Here is a 19161-nt window from a genome sequence, read left to right on the forward strand (position 1 = left end):
TGTTCATGCATGATGTGACCAGCTATTTCACCACCACAAGAGACAATTTAGAGATATGAAGAATAAAAACTGGAGTCTCAGCTTTTATTGTAAAGCATCAGGACCAGAACACTTGGACTACTGCCCTGACAAGAACCTGTTAATTTTACATTTTACAGTTTTATGAAGCTGTACATGTAGACCATTAAACCAATGAATGAAAACAAATTGGTCTAAGAATAAACTCGAGATTCTTCTCATGTTTCAAAGTGCAAGTTAAACATAGTTAAATATGTTTTGTTTGTTATGTTAAACCAGCCCCTGATCAGACAGATTTATTAGCAGAGCCATGATTTTATCAGACATTTCCCTAGAGAAACATAGAAATTAATTTTATAGCGTGCAAGTTGGATTTCTTAGAGACTAACCTATAAGTTATTACAATAATTAATTGAATTCATTAAAGCCAGGATGTTTCTTCTCTTGAGTTATTTTGTTTGGCATTTAGCCTTTTTAAAAGGAGGATTTCACAATAACGATATCTTTACAATTTATGGGAGGTTTATATTAAATGACAAGCAAAAAAAAGCACTGTACTAAAATACAGCAAAGTAGCACAACACTGAGACAATGCAAAACCTTATTTAAGAACACCCTTTTTATATTGTTTCTCCAGTGCAAGTTGTGAAATTAAATATTATACTTGTGTTAATCTAAATCCAAAGAATTGTTGAAAGTCAGTGAACTTTCAAAAGTAGGCTCTGAATCTCCATCGTCTTTGGGCACTGGTGACTGAGTTACTTCACTGCTTAAGAAAATCTCAGAGTAACACACTTGTCTGAAGCAGAAATTAATCCCAGGTGCCTTGGCCAGTGAAAGCCCTGTATGTCACTGGCCTGATTAAAGTGCTGACATGGGACTTGGTGCGTGCATGCTTTGTGCTGTTTTTCAGTGCTGTCATCACATTCAGTCCAAATCTGACAGCACAAAGGTCTGGAGCAGCACAAAAGCATGATATGTACATCCTTAATGAACTTCTGGTGAACATTTCTGCTTATGTAGTACATACAGAAAGAACAGTATCTGCTTGTTCACATTACAGCATCACAGAGAGAAAAACCATAGGTAACTAAGGGCATACCTTTGGGTCTTTGAAACATATTCCACCCACTGACTCTCTGTAGCATAGCTGCTTTGTAAAGTCCTTTTCCAGGTAAATGGACAAATGTGACTTCTACTTCTCTCCATTTCTATTTTTATAATACAATTTAGATAATAATTCAGACAATAATCTCTAATATCTTATATCTCCCCAAATACATATATAAACAAAAAATAAAGGGTATGCAATGATGAATTAATTATTTGGCACTAAAAGAATGCTGAAAAGAGGTGAAAATACTCCCCTACTTACTTGCTGATATACTCTGCATTCAGTAGCTTGCCACAAGTATTGCACTTAAAACAGCCCAAATGCCAGTGTTTGTCCAAGGCGACCAAGGACTGACCATTTTTTATTTCTGAACCACAACCCCCACAATCTGCAAGAGAAAAATCCAGTATGAGTGAACCATATTCTTTAGGTGGTCATGCAACAGTTGGTTACTGCAGTACAAGGATCCATCGGTGTCCCCATAACAGCTCACGAGGGCTCCATAGCTCACTCCTGGCTGCTCACTGATACATGACAAGGGTTGCCACCCTTAGAATGCTCTGACATTGCTACAAGACATGCATCATTCAAAGAAAAAAGCTGATGACTTTAGTTTCCTAGTGACTTAGGCGTTATTTTAATTCATTTGTATCATGTTTAAAAAATACAAAGTTTTGCTGATTAATTTTTCAAGCATTGCAAATCAGCCTGAGAAAAGAAATAAGACAAAGAGTAAAACAAATAACTGATTCTATTAGACTTTGCCTCGGTATCTGCAAGCTCTACTTATTTCAAAATTCTTTGTGAAACCATGAAAAAAATCCAAGGTGAAATTCTGATATGAAATTTCCTGTAACCAGGAAAAACACACCAATACTTAAGAGGCATTAGTGACATTTCAATATGTGAAAGTGATGGCTGTCTATGTATTTATTCTTTGTAGAAATTCACTTATATTAAAGCTCCAGGAGGTGCTAACAAAAAATACATGTAAAACATGTAATAACTGGGTAACAGAGGTTAGTCTGTGTTGGTTAAACAGGCTGTAGGTGAACTAGCTATACTTCCCAGAGAGAGTAATTGAGAACAAGACTTTCTAGGTGTTTGGTTGCCTTATTTTTAACAACAGAATATTTTGCCTAAGCTACTAAAAGCCAAATCTACACTCAATTTCACCACAAAGAGTCCACCTGTGAGTGTCCTCTTTGGAGATGTTACATAGGCATGGGATTTGGATCTGGTTCTCCATATCAAAAATGAACCCTCTAGTACCCTACAACGACAATCTCTCATTCACTCTTCACTCTACAGATTTCCTGTCTATGTATGATTTTCTTACTAAATGTTAATATAGTCAGAATATGTGGAAAATACGGATAAATGTCAGTGATAAATTGATTCTAATACCAATATCTCAGTAATCCTTCTAATCCTCCATAAAATATCTTCCATCTCATGTGGAAAAATACATAGTATTTTTAGGAATTCTTCAGGTATACCAACAATTTCCTAGAGAAAAGACAAAACCTGAAAGACACTAAATCATTCAGAGATGCCAGGAGAGAAAAAAACCCACAACAATGTCTTACATGGAAGAGAAAGCTATGCAAAAGCATTAAATAGATTTCTCTAGTTATTAAGAAAGAACTCTAAACCTAGGATCTCATTAAAACATTTAAACAGTCCTCTTAAAACCTTTTTGATTTAAGATTGTATTTAGTTGGTTACATGACCCTAGCGAGACAGTGTAAGTGAAATTGTAAATGTTTCACTTCTGAGCACACAACAATAAAGCATAGTTTGTATTTTCCTTTAGTGGATTTGGAATGTATTGAGGGAGCAATAATGTACCTCTTTAATGTTACCCTCTAGAGTGCCAATACGTGGAAACAAGCCTAGGACAAAAACATGTGCGCTACAGATCAGAACATTTGAGTTTAGCTCATAAAAAAGAACATTTGGGTGTGTGCCTGGCTTTAGCCCCTGCAGTAATCTGCAGTATCTATTGTTTAACTGCAATCAGAAATTTGTTTGTGATCTCCCCTGTACTGGGGATTCATCTGGTAATCTAATTTAACCTCACTGCTTGAGGGCTTATTTCACAAACTGAATACAACATCATGTGCTCAGATGTCATTCACCTTTCATCTGGTTTAAGCTTGGGTGGGCAGAAATGCAGCATTTTGTGAGCTACCTTTTTTATTCCCAACGGCTGTTTTCCCTGTAAAGTGCCAGATAATTACAAACAAATATTGTGGTTGCTATGCCAACAGTGCCTACTGATGCAGCGTCCTTGTCTTCCCATCTTGGATCCAGCATCCTTTGGTGACTCAACTAATTTCAACCAACAATTCTGCAGAACACATCAATTTGCTGCTACATGTTGATATTCTTCCTTGAGTCCTCTCTCAACATCAACAGTGTCATAAGAGATTTTCAGAGCTACTGTTTTATAAAACAAAACAAAACAGAGATTATATTATTATACTTATATAATAACAAAAAATTCAAGGACTTGGGCAGAAAGCAAGTATTTTGCATTCTTCACTTCTTCCAAATGGAATGCATGAAGGAAGTCAGAAGCAAAAAGGGAGGATGAAAACTGAAGGGCTTGTCAGAGGGGGCAGTGATGCTGGGAGCTCAGTGAGTCCCCAAGAGATATTCTGAAAGCATTGCTGAGATAAACAGGCTGCTGAATAGCACACATGGTACACATCAGACAGTTCTGAGACAGGAACAAACCCAGTGTTAACACTGGGTCAATGTACTACTTGTTCCTTGATTAAGTTTCCCTGAAGTTGTATGTTTTTGCGCACTACTAAAAAGAATTGCTGGTTTAAAGCATTAAGGTCTCTTCCAAGAAAGCCACTGTTAGGAGATACACCATCCACTGTTCTATGTAATATGTAGCACAGCTACAGCCAGCCACAAGGGATTTTCAGTTCTCCAGTTCAACCAGGATGTCTCTGACAATGCTTGTTTATTCCTGAAACACCGCTTCTAGCCTAAGGATTATGTGCTTGGAAAACAGCTGATATTACATACTGCTTCTCACATCTCACATATTAATCTGAATGCTTCCCAAATTCTTTAGTATCTTTTTAGACATTTAGCTAAATTTCTGTGTATTGCCACTGGTCAGACTCTTACATATCCTGCTACATGTACAGGCACACACCTCCATGAACTTGTGCTGCAGTGCTTCCTATTGACCCATCAAATTCCCCACACCGAGGAGGGATTATACACTGCTATCCAGTTTCCTGACTGCCATGAGCTTCCCAGCTCTGGGGTCAGCTGTGAGCTGCATGTCACCATGAGATCAGGAGATGGTGGCCTGTAGCTGCACTGCAAGGCACTGGGGAAATGGGAGTAAGGAAGGGATAAGAAAGGATACAATCTACGCAGGTAAAGGATGATATTTATCTGAGATCTTGGCAACACCATGGCACAATTTATTTGCAGACCAAGTATGCCCTTTGAGAAGTCATTATACCTAGAAGCTCACCTCCCTCAGCACATGGTTTGAAAAGCAGAGCTGGTTCATCTCAGAGGAATTCTTTCAAAAATCCAGTCTAAAGTGTGGCAGATATCATCCAAGTTTGAATCAGGACTCTCAAACAATTCCACCCTATGGAAAGACTTCATCTATTTCTAATGAGATTTAAAAGAGAGATGTATTTGAGGCTTAAATAAACCTGTTTGAGATAATTTGGGAAAAAGTTAAACTTTTACTTTCAAAGGTCAGGTTTTACCACAAAGATGTGCTTCCAGTGCTGTTTCCCTCTGAGGCAAGTGGTTTGCTGAGGTTTGCAGGTACCTGTGCTCTGGGAAGAGTCAGTGCAGTGGCCCAAGAGAGCCAGGGAAGTGCAGTGACAAGAAAAACTCTCCATGGTGTGTGTGGGGGTGTGTGTGTGTGTGTGCACACAGAGAAAGGGAATGTAAATACATTAAAGGATTCTGTATCACGGATAATCAAATGAACTTGTTCTGACAGTACTCAACCAGGCAAGTAATGTCCATTACAGTCAAAGGCACTTTTCACATATGACAAGGAGACAGCAAAGACGGCCAAGGATGATCCATTTCTGCAATAAATGACAAGAGAAAGCACCTAACAGAGAGGGCTATCCTAGCCCCAAAAGAGAATGGCATTAGCAAGAAGAATCAGTAGAGCATCTCAAAGAGCATTCACACAGCAGCTTTGGCTGATGAACTGTAGAAAGTAGATGGTGAAAACTTCTGTGAAGAAAAGTGAGGGAAAAAAGAAAACAGGATAAAAAAGGTTTCTCCCAGAAGTGGGCCAGATTCCATATGCAGGAAGATGAGCAATCCATGGGGCCCTTCCTCAGCCATGCTGAATCCAGCTTGATGTGATAGTCAATAAAAATACTTCTGTTTTTGCTGTTTAATTGAATTGCTGCTGCTGTTTAATTACATAAAGGTGGTAGTGGACTCTTAAAGCATGGGAGCACTTCATGAGCAAAACAGCAGAGGAATGGAGTTCAGAGCAACACCACCCCTCGATGACCTACTGCAAAAAAAGTTGGTGTGAAAAGACCACATTTCTTCCCTGTAGTGTTTGTACCTTCTGATAGTGCACAATAGTCTTGAGGTCAAGGTGAATGTCCCCCAGTGATATTTCACACATTAAACCCCTTCCTGTGTAGTATTTAGCCATGCAGTCTGGTCACTGATATTTTCTGAAGCAATACTGGAATACTTACAAATCATTAAATCTCACATTGGATTTTATTTCAGCTGGACTTGGACTAAAGCTTCAAAAATATTAACATCTATATTATATTTTTTCTCCAAATAATTTGATTTAGTTCTTTTTAATCATATCTTCAAGGGGTTCTGTGTATTGTTAATCCTATAATGGCACCATCTGTGTTCCTTTTTAATAACAGACTTCCTTGAAAAACCACCCTATACTTTTTCACAAGGGTACATTGTATTTCATGACACCTCTTATGCAGCACAGTGGTAGAAGTTCCAGTTACACATATTGGTGTAAAATTCTGTCCTTTAAACCTGTGCAGACTAAGAAGTACTGACTGAAAAGAGCAGAAATCTGTACTTACTTCGCAGGTTCTGTACAGGGAAAGAGCCGGCGCTGCTGGAGGGGGGCAGGGAACATTTCTGGCAGATGCACTCCTTCCCGTTAAAAGTCACCCGGTCACCCGCAGGGAAAGGCAATCTACAACAGCAGAAACAAAAGCAAACCTCTTACAGCCTCACGCCTTTACTGAAATTAAATATCTCTCCATAAAGGAACCGATTATTCTCTGGCTTCTTTTCCTCTGCTTGCCCAGTTCTCATTCAGTTTTCCAGCCACTTAGAGGCTTAAGTATCAAAGGGACATATCAAACAGCTTCAAATGCAGATGGTTACAGCTTCTTAGGGAAAAAAAAATCTAAAGATATGAAAACACAGTGAGCACTCAAGTCCAAATTGTTGTGTATCTAAGAAATGTAGTATCAGCCAGGGTTCATCACTGACAGGATCAGTTACAGAATGAAAATAAAATTGGCATTACAGGGAGTAAAGTGGAGGCAAAGGCAGCTGCTTTTATGTTGTTAAATAGATGCACAAGAGTGATGACTTTTATACATTAAAAACCAGCACTTGTCCTCACAAATTTTACCACATCAAAGTCCTCCTCTTAATCTATGTTCTCAGAAAGCACATGTTAGTGAACTCTCAAAGGAAAAAACCTATCCCAGTTACAAAACCCACAGTGTCTACATTACTTGTTTTCCCTACTCAACAAAAGCTCTTCTTACACTTAATTAAATCATTCTTTTTTATCAATGTCCTTAAAACAAAAAGCTCTCTGCTGTGCACTTCCTTGTCTGGGCACAGAAAGCACTAAGGCTTTTTCTCTAAGGGAACCAGATGGACAAATCACTTCATATACAGCAAAGGATGGTGAGGATTTAGAAATACATTTCACTCCACCCAAAGCTCATGTCCAACTAAATCCCTATCCAAGCTATCAAAATATGGCTTAAGCGGGACACAAACATAACACATACCTTCTGCCTCATGAAGTCCATCTGATCAGTCCATCTGATTAAAATTTCATTAAATCGCTCCATAGCATTTCCCCACAAATGCTATCAAATTCATACCAATTGCAAGGTTGTCTTCACTACAAAAGCTACACAGATAATTTGTGCTACACTTAAACATTATTTTCCTCCCTAAACTACCTAAGAGAAGTTATTCTACATTTGAATGACGTTTAAAAGAATTTTATTACTTAGAAAAAGAACAAAAGCAATGCTGTCCTTTGCTTCTATATAATGATACTAAAATATATTGGAAACCACATAAGTGTTCAACACTGCCATCCATTTTGGACCATTGGTGATAATTTAAAATATCATGAGCACACATGGAGTTTAAATATTAGTATCTTTTTTGATATCTGGTAACGATTTCTGCTTTTCACTTTTTTTCCTCTTCTACAATGACTTTATACTCCAAAAAATTCCCACTTTCTCACTTACCTAAATTTAAGATAAGGAAAAATACTTTATGGAAATAGCCTTTAAAATTGCTCTTTGATCCAACTAAATGATCTATGTGTGATTCTGGTACAACAAGGTCCACACCATGTTAGTACAGATCCAGGAGGCCTAAATTTCCACCTGTTTCAAAGCGGATTTTGTACCATGAATTTTACTCAATAACCTAACCAGAAGACAATACTGTCTCTAGTGTGACAGACATGATGTGATGGAGCTGCACTCCAGTGAGCAAATCTCTCCTGTCTTGCAGCAATGTAGCAGCAGTAAGCTTCTGTGTCATACATTCAAAAAAAACCCCCAAAACTAACTTTTTAGGCCATAGCTGTTGTCTGCAACAGATTTTGATATTTTTTTAAATCAGAGAGACTTCTAATACATGGAATAATAAAAGTTTTATGAACTCACAGAAGAGTTGTGGTTGGAAAGGACCTCTGAAGGTCATCTGGCCCAACTCAAATTTTATTCAAATGAACATACATATATTTGAATAAAAATTAGTAAATGTGATACACTTCTATATAGATAATATAAATTCATGACTAATTACCAAAAACTGTCTCAAAAATGGAGTGATATAGCTCAAATGCTGTCCTAATTTTCTACTCCCAATGTGAAAATAAACATTTAAGCATGTTTTCACGATAACAAAATATTACAAAATCAAGTCTATTGACTTAGCACTACTAACTGACCTGGAAAGAAATGAGCCAAGGGAAGTCAGCTGTTCCAGAACTGAGACAAGAACGTAATCGATCTCCTATGTGTTTTCAGGAAGACATCTGATCTTGATTGACAGATACACACAGACTTCTTACAACCATTGGTAGTCTGCTCCAAATTAAAACCCCACTAAACCAGCACCCTGCTCCATTGATACCATCACACAACCACACTCACTGCCATACAACTATGCTGCCATCTTTTATTCCTATGTACAGCTGCATGCCCTGGGCAGGGCAGTACCTTCAGCTGTGTTTTGCCACAGTCTCTATGGGAACCAAGGCTGGGTTCAGCTCAGGACCCAGCTGGGCTCTCATGAGATGTCTCAGTAAAACAGCAGGCTTTGCACCACTAATAATCCTGGGGATGGTGATGTGCTGGAAGCTGTGAGCAATCCACTGCTCTGAACAATCTGAACAAAATGACACTACTGAACAATCTTATATGCAATATATTAGGAGCAGTAGGGAGAGGTAAGGTTAGTTTATCTTCCTGACTCAGGGATATACCTAATAAAGATCCAGCTGAACTTCTGATGAGCACAGAAGCCCACCTCAAACAGACACACCAAGCAGCAGGTAAAGTAGAAGCAGGGACCAACCACTTTGAATTGCCTCATCTTATCATTGTCTAAGCAATTAGGCAATCTAAAAGGAAGTAAGTTAAAATTAGAAGAGAAGAATAGGATAATTGATCTCCTACGGCACAAAGACAGAACCAGGCTGATGACACCTACAAATATGCCAAAGCTCACAAGCACCACAGCATGTCACAGAGCCTCCTCAGATGGGAGGGCATGTAGGGGGTTTCCTAGCCCATAAAAATATCATACTTGGCTTATTTTCTAAGAGTTCAGTAGTTAATCCATCCAATGGGAGAGGGCAACAATTTTGATTCTTTATTGTTCTCCAAATGTGCAAGACACCTTGCTCTAAAACATCCCCAGAAAAATATTCCTTGGAGCTATCCACCCCAAGGTACAGACAGACATTTCCTTCCCTCACAGGTCTTCTAAACCCATAAATAGGCCTCAAAGTTTGTTTCACTGTTTTGTTCACTGGAAATTCACACCCAACGCATTTGTCAGTTTTTCTGTACCAGCTGACCTCTCCCTTTCACAAGCAGCTCTGCTCAAGCATTTCAATGCCAGTATGAGTGAAGGCACAACAGAAGGTGGTAACAGTCACTTAACAAGGTTTCAGTTTCTGAGCTCTGTAAGTTGTGAGCGAGACTATATATAGAATTTTAGGCTAAGAGCAGCATATCTGCCTTCAAATACAATGATATCTCACCACCAGTCACCCACTGAACACTGCTAGGTATTGCAGAAAGCAGGACAGGGTTTAAATTAGCTACTTATCCTTTAATAAATATTCAGTGAGACTTTCACAGTTGGATAATCTATTTTTAAAATGAGAATTAAGAGCATTTTTAAAGCAGCTTTCTCAAATGACTTGTAGAATTTTAATACATGTATGATTCATTTCCCAACAAATTTTGTTTTATCCACCTGCCTACAATATTTGCAAACCCAGAAAAAAATCTGGAGGTGACCAACAGAACTATATTGTAAAACATCAAATCACCATCAGCCTAATCCTGGGTAACTGTGTGCTGATACCAAAAGGTCAGGTCCTGGTCTTGTCTTTCTCTGCATCACACCTCAATCTATGCAGCTGCGGGAAAGTCAGTCAAGCTTTCTAGGAGGGACTAAAGAAAATATTCTTTTTTTTTTTCAGAGCAGATGGATGGCTATCTATTCTTTAAATTGCTGATCTAACTCTGTGGCTGAACAGTCAACTAAATTTGATATATGAAAATTAACAGAAGCCTGAGGTTGGGTTGTGGAGAGAGCAAAGCTATTCATTTCAGTAGCTGGCTGCAGTTACACCAGGTCAGGTGTAATGTCAGACTGCAACCTAAGGACCAAGAGGATCAAATTCTGCTCTAGTTTGTACCTGGAACAATCACATCCCTCAAGGTGCTCCACAGGGATGAATCTGACCCTGTGGATTAAAATGATGATACAAAGTGGACATTGTGTGCTATCTACCATCTACATGAATTTCAGAAAGGGCAATGCTAAATTCTGTAAGCAGTGAGGAACAACCCCATGCACCAGTACACCACAGGGGTTAATCAGATGGAAAGCATAAGAAGATGGGGGGGTCCCAGTGGACACCATGTTGGACACGAGTCAGCAGTGTCCCCATGGCAAAGAAGGCCATCAACATCCTGGGAGGCATTAGTGCAGCCATCAGATCCAGGGATGTGGTCTCCCCTGATGCTCATAATTTAAGAGACTGCAGCAGGCACAATCTTGGGCTCCTCAGGATAAGATTTACTGGAGGGAGATGATGGAAGGTAGCCAGGTTCAGAGCTGCAGCACAGGACATGGGCAGGCAGGGGCTGCAGGAGATGTACCTGCTCAGGAGAGGTCATATTGCTGTCTAAAACTGCCTGATGACACGTACATGAAATTGGAGCCACGTTCTTCTCAGAGGTAAAGAGTGAAAGGACTGGAGGGGGAAGACTTACAAGCCGGAACATGGGAAATGTCAACTCAGTATAAGGAAAAAAAATTGCCATGAGCTTGCTGAATGCTGGAACACACTGTTCAGGGAGTCTGTGGATCTCCATCCTTAGAAATATGTTAAAGGAATTCCATCAGCTGTCTGCTCAAACTGGACTTGCTTTGAGCCAGGGGCTGGACCACAGGACCCCCACAGATCCCTTCCATCTTGCATTATCCTAGGGCTATAGGGATGCTCCATACAGAATCAGAGAACTCTAAAATCACTAAGGTTGTAAAAGACCTCTAAGATCATCAAGTCCAATCTTTGGCCAAACACCACCAGGCTCATATCATCGCATAGTGCCATGTCTACTCATTTTGTGAACACTGCCAGGGATAGTGACTCCATCACTTCCCTGGGCACCCTGTTCCAATGTTTAACTCCCTTTTCAGCAAAGAAACTTTTCCTAATATCCAATCTGAACCTCCTTTGGTGCAGCTTAAAGACATTTCCCCTTGTCCTATCACTGGTTGCCTAGGAGAAGAAACCGACCCCCACCTCACCACAGCCTCCTTTCAGGCAGCTGTAGAGAGCAGTAAGTACCCCCTGAGCCTCCTTTGCTCCAGATAAACAACTCCAGTACCCTCAGCTGCTCCTCACAGGACTTGTGCTCCAGACCCTTCCCCTGAAGAGCAGCAGATCTAAATTTCAAGAGCAGCACAACACTGCCCCTTTATTCAGGAAGAAGCATATATTGATAAATATATTTGGTTTAGAATCAAAATGCCAAGAACACTCAGGCTGATTTCAAGTGGAAACAAAACCCTTTCGAATTCAGCAGCACTAAAGTGAGCAAATAAAAAGGTTTAGCATATTCAGAAAGTCTGACATGATTGCTGTGTTTAAGAAAAAACTGAATTTGAACTTCTAATTTTTAAGTAGTATCCTAATTTCTTAAGACACACATACACAAAAGATCTCAGTTCTTTCTAGAAGTAGCAGTGTTACATATGTAGGACTACACAATCTTCTGCTGAGAAAAGAAAAGGATTTCAGCTTTTTGATTTTTTATATTCAACTGCCTGGCCAAAGTGAATTACTTTCTTGAAGACTGTAAAAATACAAATGGGTTGAAAGAGGTTTTATAGCTGGGTTTGGCACATAATCCCTTGAAGAATCTGTATCTGCCTCTTTCCCCTCCACATACTATTCACCTTTACATGGCACATATTCAGCTTCAGCCAAGATACTGTTTTAAAAGAAAATTTCCTGAACTCAGAAGTTAGATATCAAAATTATGTAAAGCAAATGTGAACCTGTTTCCTTATTAATCTGGGATGCATGTGCTTATCTATCCTCCAGCTAAGGGCCAAGTTGTCCTCTCTTTATCATTCACATGCCACAATTTTTTTGTCAACTTTGAAGTACAAGAATACTGAAACTAAAGGGGTAACTATTACATACACTCCTCCAACTGGGTATGTAAACACCAATTCCCCCAACTTTACTAATTATAGTAACACCCATAAAAGCAAATCCCAGTTTTTTGATATCCAGTGAACACATAGCCCATCAGTAACAGAAATCATGCTCTAGGTACAACATTATACAGACCATTATATATGCTTAATAAATCTATGTAACTTATTAACACACTAAGAAATCTCCTAAAAATTCAATTTTCAGAGTATTACCACAGGTATGACAACCCATTTCTTTCTGAAAGACTCAATGTCCTGCCCTTTCTCACCCTACATAAGAGCTACACTGTCCTGTCTACAACAGCCATGTAAGAAGAATGTGCAAAATTTTAATAAAACTAAGCTTCTATTGCTACAGCCAGGGTCAATTTTCTCTCTCTATTTTACTTTTACAAACACATGAAGCTTTTGAAGGAAATGTCTTTGGCAGCCTTCTGGAGAATGCAGCTCCTTCCAATTAATGAAGCTGTAGGAAGACTTTCAGCCACTCCCTGGGAATTCAGAGTAAGCATTTAATCTGCAACAGTTTTCAATCTATGTCGTTATTCTTCCACTCATTCCTAGTTTCAGGCGTTACCATCACAAAACACAACAGCAGAAAAAGATTTCACTAGACTATGAACAGCACAGGAAGAAGAAGGGATTAAACCCTCAATCTTTACTCCAGCAGAGCAAACATGCAATTAAAAGCTGCATTTTTGTAAGAGCCACTTGGTTAACACAAGATCGAGAGAAACAATCAAATAGGATGGCACAATATCTTGTACTTTTAATAGTTTTTTTTCTCTGAATACCAATTCATTTTTTTCAGACTTTAGCTTGTGGCAGCAGTATCATCTGACTCCCAAGAGATGCCCAGAGATGAGCTGGATTTCTGACACACCAGCTTTTCCAGAGGAGGGCAGCAGGTTATGAATGCAGTGCAGAGGGTACAAGGAATACAGCTTCCTGTGACACTGGGCCATGTGGCATCCAACAGTAGTAACATCAGGAGACAACTGGGCTTGGATTGCTGGCTTTTTCCCACTGCTCCCTCTAGCTAGATTTTCTCACTGATGCTACCATACACTTCCCACATGTTTCTATTCAAACCTTCTCTTCTCTGAAAATAAGGAAAAAAAAAAAGGACTTGCTACTGACACTGGTTTACTATTCAATGTAAAAACAGTTTAAAAGTGTTACTTCAGCAGCTACAGAAATAGGGGTTGCAGAAGTGCTCATTCTGGAGAAATGTGTCATGAGTGCAAAATGCCTTCTGCTACCAGTGTTTCCAGGCTGAAGATTGGTAAGAGCCTGGCTTGATTTCCATGAGAGCAGGATCAGCCCCACTGGCAGGCAGTCACCACCTCTCAAATTCACACCATTCTGGAAGTCAGATTTCTAACACAGCACCCACATTAAAGTCTGGCTGTAAAAGGTAATGCCAAATGCAGTTGGCATCATCTGCTAACTGCTACTGACAGTGTGCTTTGGCCCAGTATTTAAGGTTTCTGCCCATCTGTAAGAATGAGGCCACAAATGGTTTTCCTGACTCTTCCCACCAAGGAACACGTCAAGGTAGAGGGTTTTACACTTTTTTTCCCCCTCTTTTTGTTATTACTGTTTTTTAAATGAACAAACAAGTTCCTTCTTTTGGCTTAAACAACACATCTTTATAGTCTCCCAACCTTATTTTTACTGAGGATATCATTCAATAAAATAAATACTGATGATGTTTAGAGAGGACACTCTTCCCCATAAAAAACACAGGTTATGTCTGGCTTGCAATGACAGGGGTAATTGAGGCTGATTTAAAGCATATAAACACATGACAGGATTCTTCTGCTGCTCTGCATCACAAATCAGTGTTACAACCCCTCTGGGAGACACTAATTGAATCCTGCTAGTCAGCAAGGCATTAGCTGGCTCTGACGAAGACAATAAGAATTTGTGTGTCCTTCTAAGGAAAGCAACAGAAGCAAATCTGGATCTCTCTACTGAACAATTAGAAACAGTGAAATAGCATTTAATACAACTATTTAGTTATACAGAAACCTAGGGAACATCACTGATTTTCTTTTTATATGACATATTATTGTATCAGGAACTTAATTTTTAAAAGCTTTATCACATCTTCACCACACATGATATTTGTAGCATGAATAATTTCACAGGGCTGCAGTTTAACTCACCTGAATTGTTAGGTACTTAAAAAGAAATATTTTCGTCACAAGGAAAATTATTCCAAATTTCCAGGGAGACAAAATAAACTGTACCACCAAGCTCCAAACTATCAGCTAAAGGACTAACTAAATACAGAAGGAGTTGGTATAAACAACAGGCTGAAACCCAGGTTAGATACCAAGTTGATAAGTACAGTAACAAACATTTAAAAAAAAAATCTGCTAAACTCTAGTGGTGTGACTGAGAATACAAACACGTTTAGCAGGAAAAATGGAATCAACCAGTTTTTTGATTTCTCTTAAATAAAGAAGCACCTGACTTTACAGAAGGTACTAGTGCTAAGAATAAAGGTACCAGGAATTAGCTCTGCTCATCTCTAGAAGAGTTGTAATACTGCCAGGCTGCAGGCCAAGAGCGTGTGCAGCCAGCAGTTAACTCAAGAGATCCATCGGAAATAATTTTCTCTACTATTAAAAGAAAAAAATAAGAAAAAGACTTTAGGATTTTTCCTTATCTTTACTCTTCATGTTTGTTTAAAGTATCCAAAAGGAAAAATGTCCTATGGAACAGAGAAAAACTTAGATAGAATTTAATATAATAAAGGCTTGTCCATCTCAGAGCCTTCCCCTTATCAGGGCTATTATTATTATTTGTTCAATTGCTTTATTTAATTGAGATCCTGCCATGAGCCACAGCTGCTGTGGAATTTGAAGTCCTGCTCCTGCATCAGCACAGGAGGATATCTGAGCTCAGCTGCTCCATGGGCTGGGCAGGCTGGGCTGGCAGATGGGCACAGTGCCATGGACATGCTGGTTTGGGACTGCACAGTCACCTGCATGAGGCACCAGCACACAGAGCATCTCAACTGTGCTGCACCAGTGTCTCACTGGGCTTTCTCTTTGAAAGTCAGGTTGCTTTTCTTGTACTCCTAAAAGCTCAAGTTTAGCCAGAGAAACTATGGCAGCATTTCCATTTGCTCCACATTGCTGGAACAGTGCATTTCCTGAAGGTTTAGTGGACTTCAAGCTTCTTCATGAAGCCTTCAATTGATTTTTTGGTGCTATTTCTACACAAGAGGATTGAGATGCAGGTCAAAATGACATCAGTCCCTGTATTGTTGAGTCTGGGACCCATGCAGGAAATGATCCCACTGAACTACACTGGGCTTTAGTAGAAGAAAAGCTTGTGTGCTGTGTCACTTGTCACACCCATGTCTAACAGAGATCCCCCATGAAATCAAACGTCTTTAATAGTCCAGGACCTTTCTGTCCTATTTGAAATGGTTACTGAAGTTTCTGAGAAGAAGCACTGTGAAAATTCTGTTTAAATCTATTAATACAATATCCATCTGGCCTGTTGAGGACTCAGCCACTGGCACTGGAATCCTTTGTAATTTCAGTCAACAAATGACAAAACAGCAGACACAACAGAAATAAAGCAACATTTTGGGCAAAACATCTTACAGTGAAGACAGTGGCAGTTTCTAAAGTACTTTGAAAACCTCACACATAAGATAACATAAACCAGAAAAACACATTTGGAAAAAGGGAGGCACAAAAAATTTGCAATTTCTTTTTTCAATTCTGCAATTTTTAAAGAAGTGTATAACAGAGAACCCTGTCTCTAGGCTATAGGTGATACCTGGCATCAGTCTTTCAAAATCTAGCTTTTAAAGGAAACACAGCTTCATGTAGAAAACCTACCTGCAGACAGCACACACAAAACAGTCTGGGTGATAGGTTTTGCCCAGTGCTGAGACCACTTCCCCCTCAATGAATTCATCACAACTGAAGCATCGTGTGCCATAGAGTCTCTGGTAGTCCAAAGTACAGATGTAGTCTCCCTGTCTCACAAAAAATCCTCCTTGAGCCAGGTCACATCCACAAGCTGCAGAAAGAGAAAAGGCAGACTCAGAAGGCAGGAAATGAAAACTCATGCTCTAAGATGAGGCTGTGATCTGAATGGTTCCTAGTGGAGTATTTAAGCACTCCAATGTATGGGCTTATGATCACAGAACAGATGTGCATCTGAAAAACACTGCTCTTCCAGTAAATTATATCAGTCATGTATTCTGTACACTAATGGCCTGGACTTACTTAATGCAAAAATGTCACCCTCAGTGCAGAAGCTGTGAGTGCAAAGTTGAAGTCTGTAGGAGTTGAGTTCAGGGTTAGCACATACAACACCCAACACATTTAACAGGTTAACAGAAATGTATAAAGGATATAAGCCTTTAAAATCTAAAGCACCAGTGTTACAAAGAAACAACTCTAACAGATTAGAAGTGTCTGATATTCCTCCTGAACACAAAAGGGTTTTAAATACTGCTCTCTCTAAACACAGGGGCTGATGCACATGGAAACTGCTGCAAGCTTTCACAAGTTAAATCAGTTTAAAGCAGATTGTGTTTACCTGATAAACATCACTCACCAAGTATGAACTGGAGGCATCTCCAGATTCATCTGCTCCTGGCAAAAGTAAGGTTTTAGTCCTACATGTCAATTTCTATTTTATAAAATAAACCTGGAGGAAAGGGTTAAAGTTCATTAACCAAGGGCTTGGGAGACTGTTCAGTGGCTTTTCCCATTGCATCAGGGATGGAGTAGGCTGGAATTTTGAGAACATGTAAGACAGGAAGGAGAGATACAACGGTCTGGTGAAGTCATACAGAAAGAGCAGACATGTAGAAGATGACCATCATCCACATTGATCACGATCTTTGAAAACAGACTGGATTTGATTTATAAGGAGAACTGGACTTCAGAAAGGTGATTCTACTGCTGTGTTGACTGCTTCTTTACTGCAAGTCACAGCACCACACTTGTTACTACGTACTCCTGCTCCTGGGGATGTTCATGCAGGAATGTGTTCCCATCACCACACGGTGTTTACAGTCAAACGATGCTGAACCACAGCAGTGTCACTACTCACATACAGCCCACAGAAGAAGAGTGGGAAGGTTGCTTATTAAATTGGGATTGCATGTACAAAACATTGCAGAGTTGTTCAGTGTCTTGATCCCAAAATAGCAGAAGTATCCACACTTCTAAAATTCAAGATTGAGATTTACACTTGGGTACCTGAGAGTCCACAGGCACTTTGGTTTCTAAATGTAAAGGCTGTCAACTCACACCCTGCAGTGTCAGAATACATCATCTCTCACCTAAACTATATGAAATGAGTCCAACAGAGGTGCTCAAAGCACAAAGTAACACAAGCAGCACAGAAACCCTGAAAAAGCATAGGATCCTGATCATTCATTCAAAATTACACCAAATCACTCTCTCTTTTTTTTATAGTCTTTGTTAACTGTAGCACAGGAGGCCTGGGCTCAAGGCCCTCTTTAAACCCTACATGGGCATTTAAGTTCTCATTCTCCCTGGAGATGGCCCTGACTGCTAAGAAAACAACAATCATGCTAGAACTATATTAGTGCATGGTCAAGAACTGAAGAACTACAGGTTAATTAATCTTGCTTATAATTCAAAAGACTTCCAATTATATTGCATGTGTCATGGACAACAAGGATTAGATTAATTATATTGCAATACGTTGTTCATATCCTGTCTCAGAGGCTTAACACACTTGCTTTTAACATTTCTCTTTCTCACCCATGCTCTCATTTTCATGAAGGACAGGCTTTTTGAAAAGACTTTCCAAAAAATCTTGGATATCATGAGTTTCTTTCAGCCTATATATTTCAGCTACATACCAGTGTCACAGAAGCAGAGATCAGCTGCGGCTTTAAGATTATGCTGAGCAGCATGCTGAGCTGATACTGATGCCCTAGAGCAGCTCTAAATTGCATCATACAGTGTTTGAACTTGCAGAATGGATCATAAGACAAAAAAGTTAAAAGGACATAACTGCATTTCTGAAAAGAGAAGGGAGGAATTACATCCCTATATACATTTCTTACGTTTTGCACAAGCAAATCTGTATTTATTGTCTAAATGGAAGCCAGGCAGGCTCTGTCTCACTGCAGCTGAGAGCTCTGGTGCAAGGTTTGGGGTACGCGGGGTCAGCAGCAGTTCAGCCACTGGCATTTGGTGGCACTCTGTCTCACCCTGAGGGTATTTACCTTTCTCTGTGCTGTCACTAATGTTACAACTACTCCAAAGTTGTGTACAACTCCAAAGCAGTTTACACTAATGCACTTAATCCTGGCTTCTCAGGAAACCCTGTAGCGAAACTGCTCACCCAAAGAGAGACAGAAACACGAGTTATTAGGACTTCAAAGTAAAAGTGAGTTTGGCATCCTTTCACCAGGCCTCTTTCTGCATCACCATCACTTCAGCCTCCCTATGTGCAAGGAGTGGCTGAATGAACATCATTGCACCACCAGCTCTGCTCCACAGGCCATAACTTGAGTCACAAACCCTTGCCTGATCCTGCACTCTTTGAGCCATCTGATCCAATTTCGCCTGTCACCCAGCTGACCAGAGAAGAACACAGGGATTCCAGTTAAACACTGGCCTGGATATCAAAATAGTCACAGTTTAAAGCTGAGAAGAGCAGCTCTGAAAAGAGACCCAATGGCCTTCCCTCAGGTGAGATGCTGTGCCCCTTGCCTGCTACTTACGTGGACAGAGACACTGCCCATCTGAGAT

General features: G+C 39.7%; 1 protein-coding gene across 2 annotated transcripts in view; it reads right to left on the minus strand.

Moving 5' to 3' along the window:
• Positions 1-19161, minus strand: part of ABLIM2 (actin binding LIM protein family member 2) — a 131285-nt gene that overhangs the window by 66495 nt on the left and 45629 nt on the right. For both annotated transcript variants that reach the window (XM_082281610.1, XM_082281609.1), the window contains exons 3-5: positions 16255-16438; positions 6220-6335; positions 1394-1520 (exon numbers count right to left, since the gene is read on the minus strand). In XM_082281610.1, the coding sequence (XP_082137736.1) occupies positions 1394-1520; positions 6220-6335; positions 16255-16438 (427 nt within the window). The remainder of the gene's footprint in view (positions 1-1393; positions 1521-6219; positions 6336-16254; positions 16439-19161) is intronic.

The sequence above is a fragment of the Coloeus monedula genome, assembly GCF_965178545.1.
Source record: "Coloeus monedula genome assembly, chromosome: 5".
NCBI classification, from domain to species: domain Eukaryota; kingdom Metazoa; phylum Chordata; class Aves; order Passeriformes; family Corvidae; genus Coloeus; species Coloeus monedula.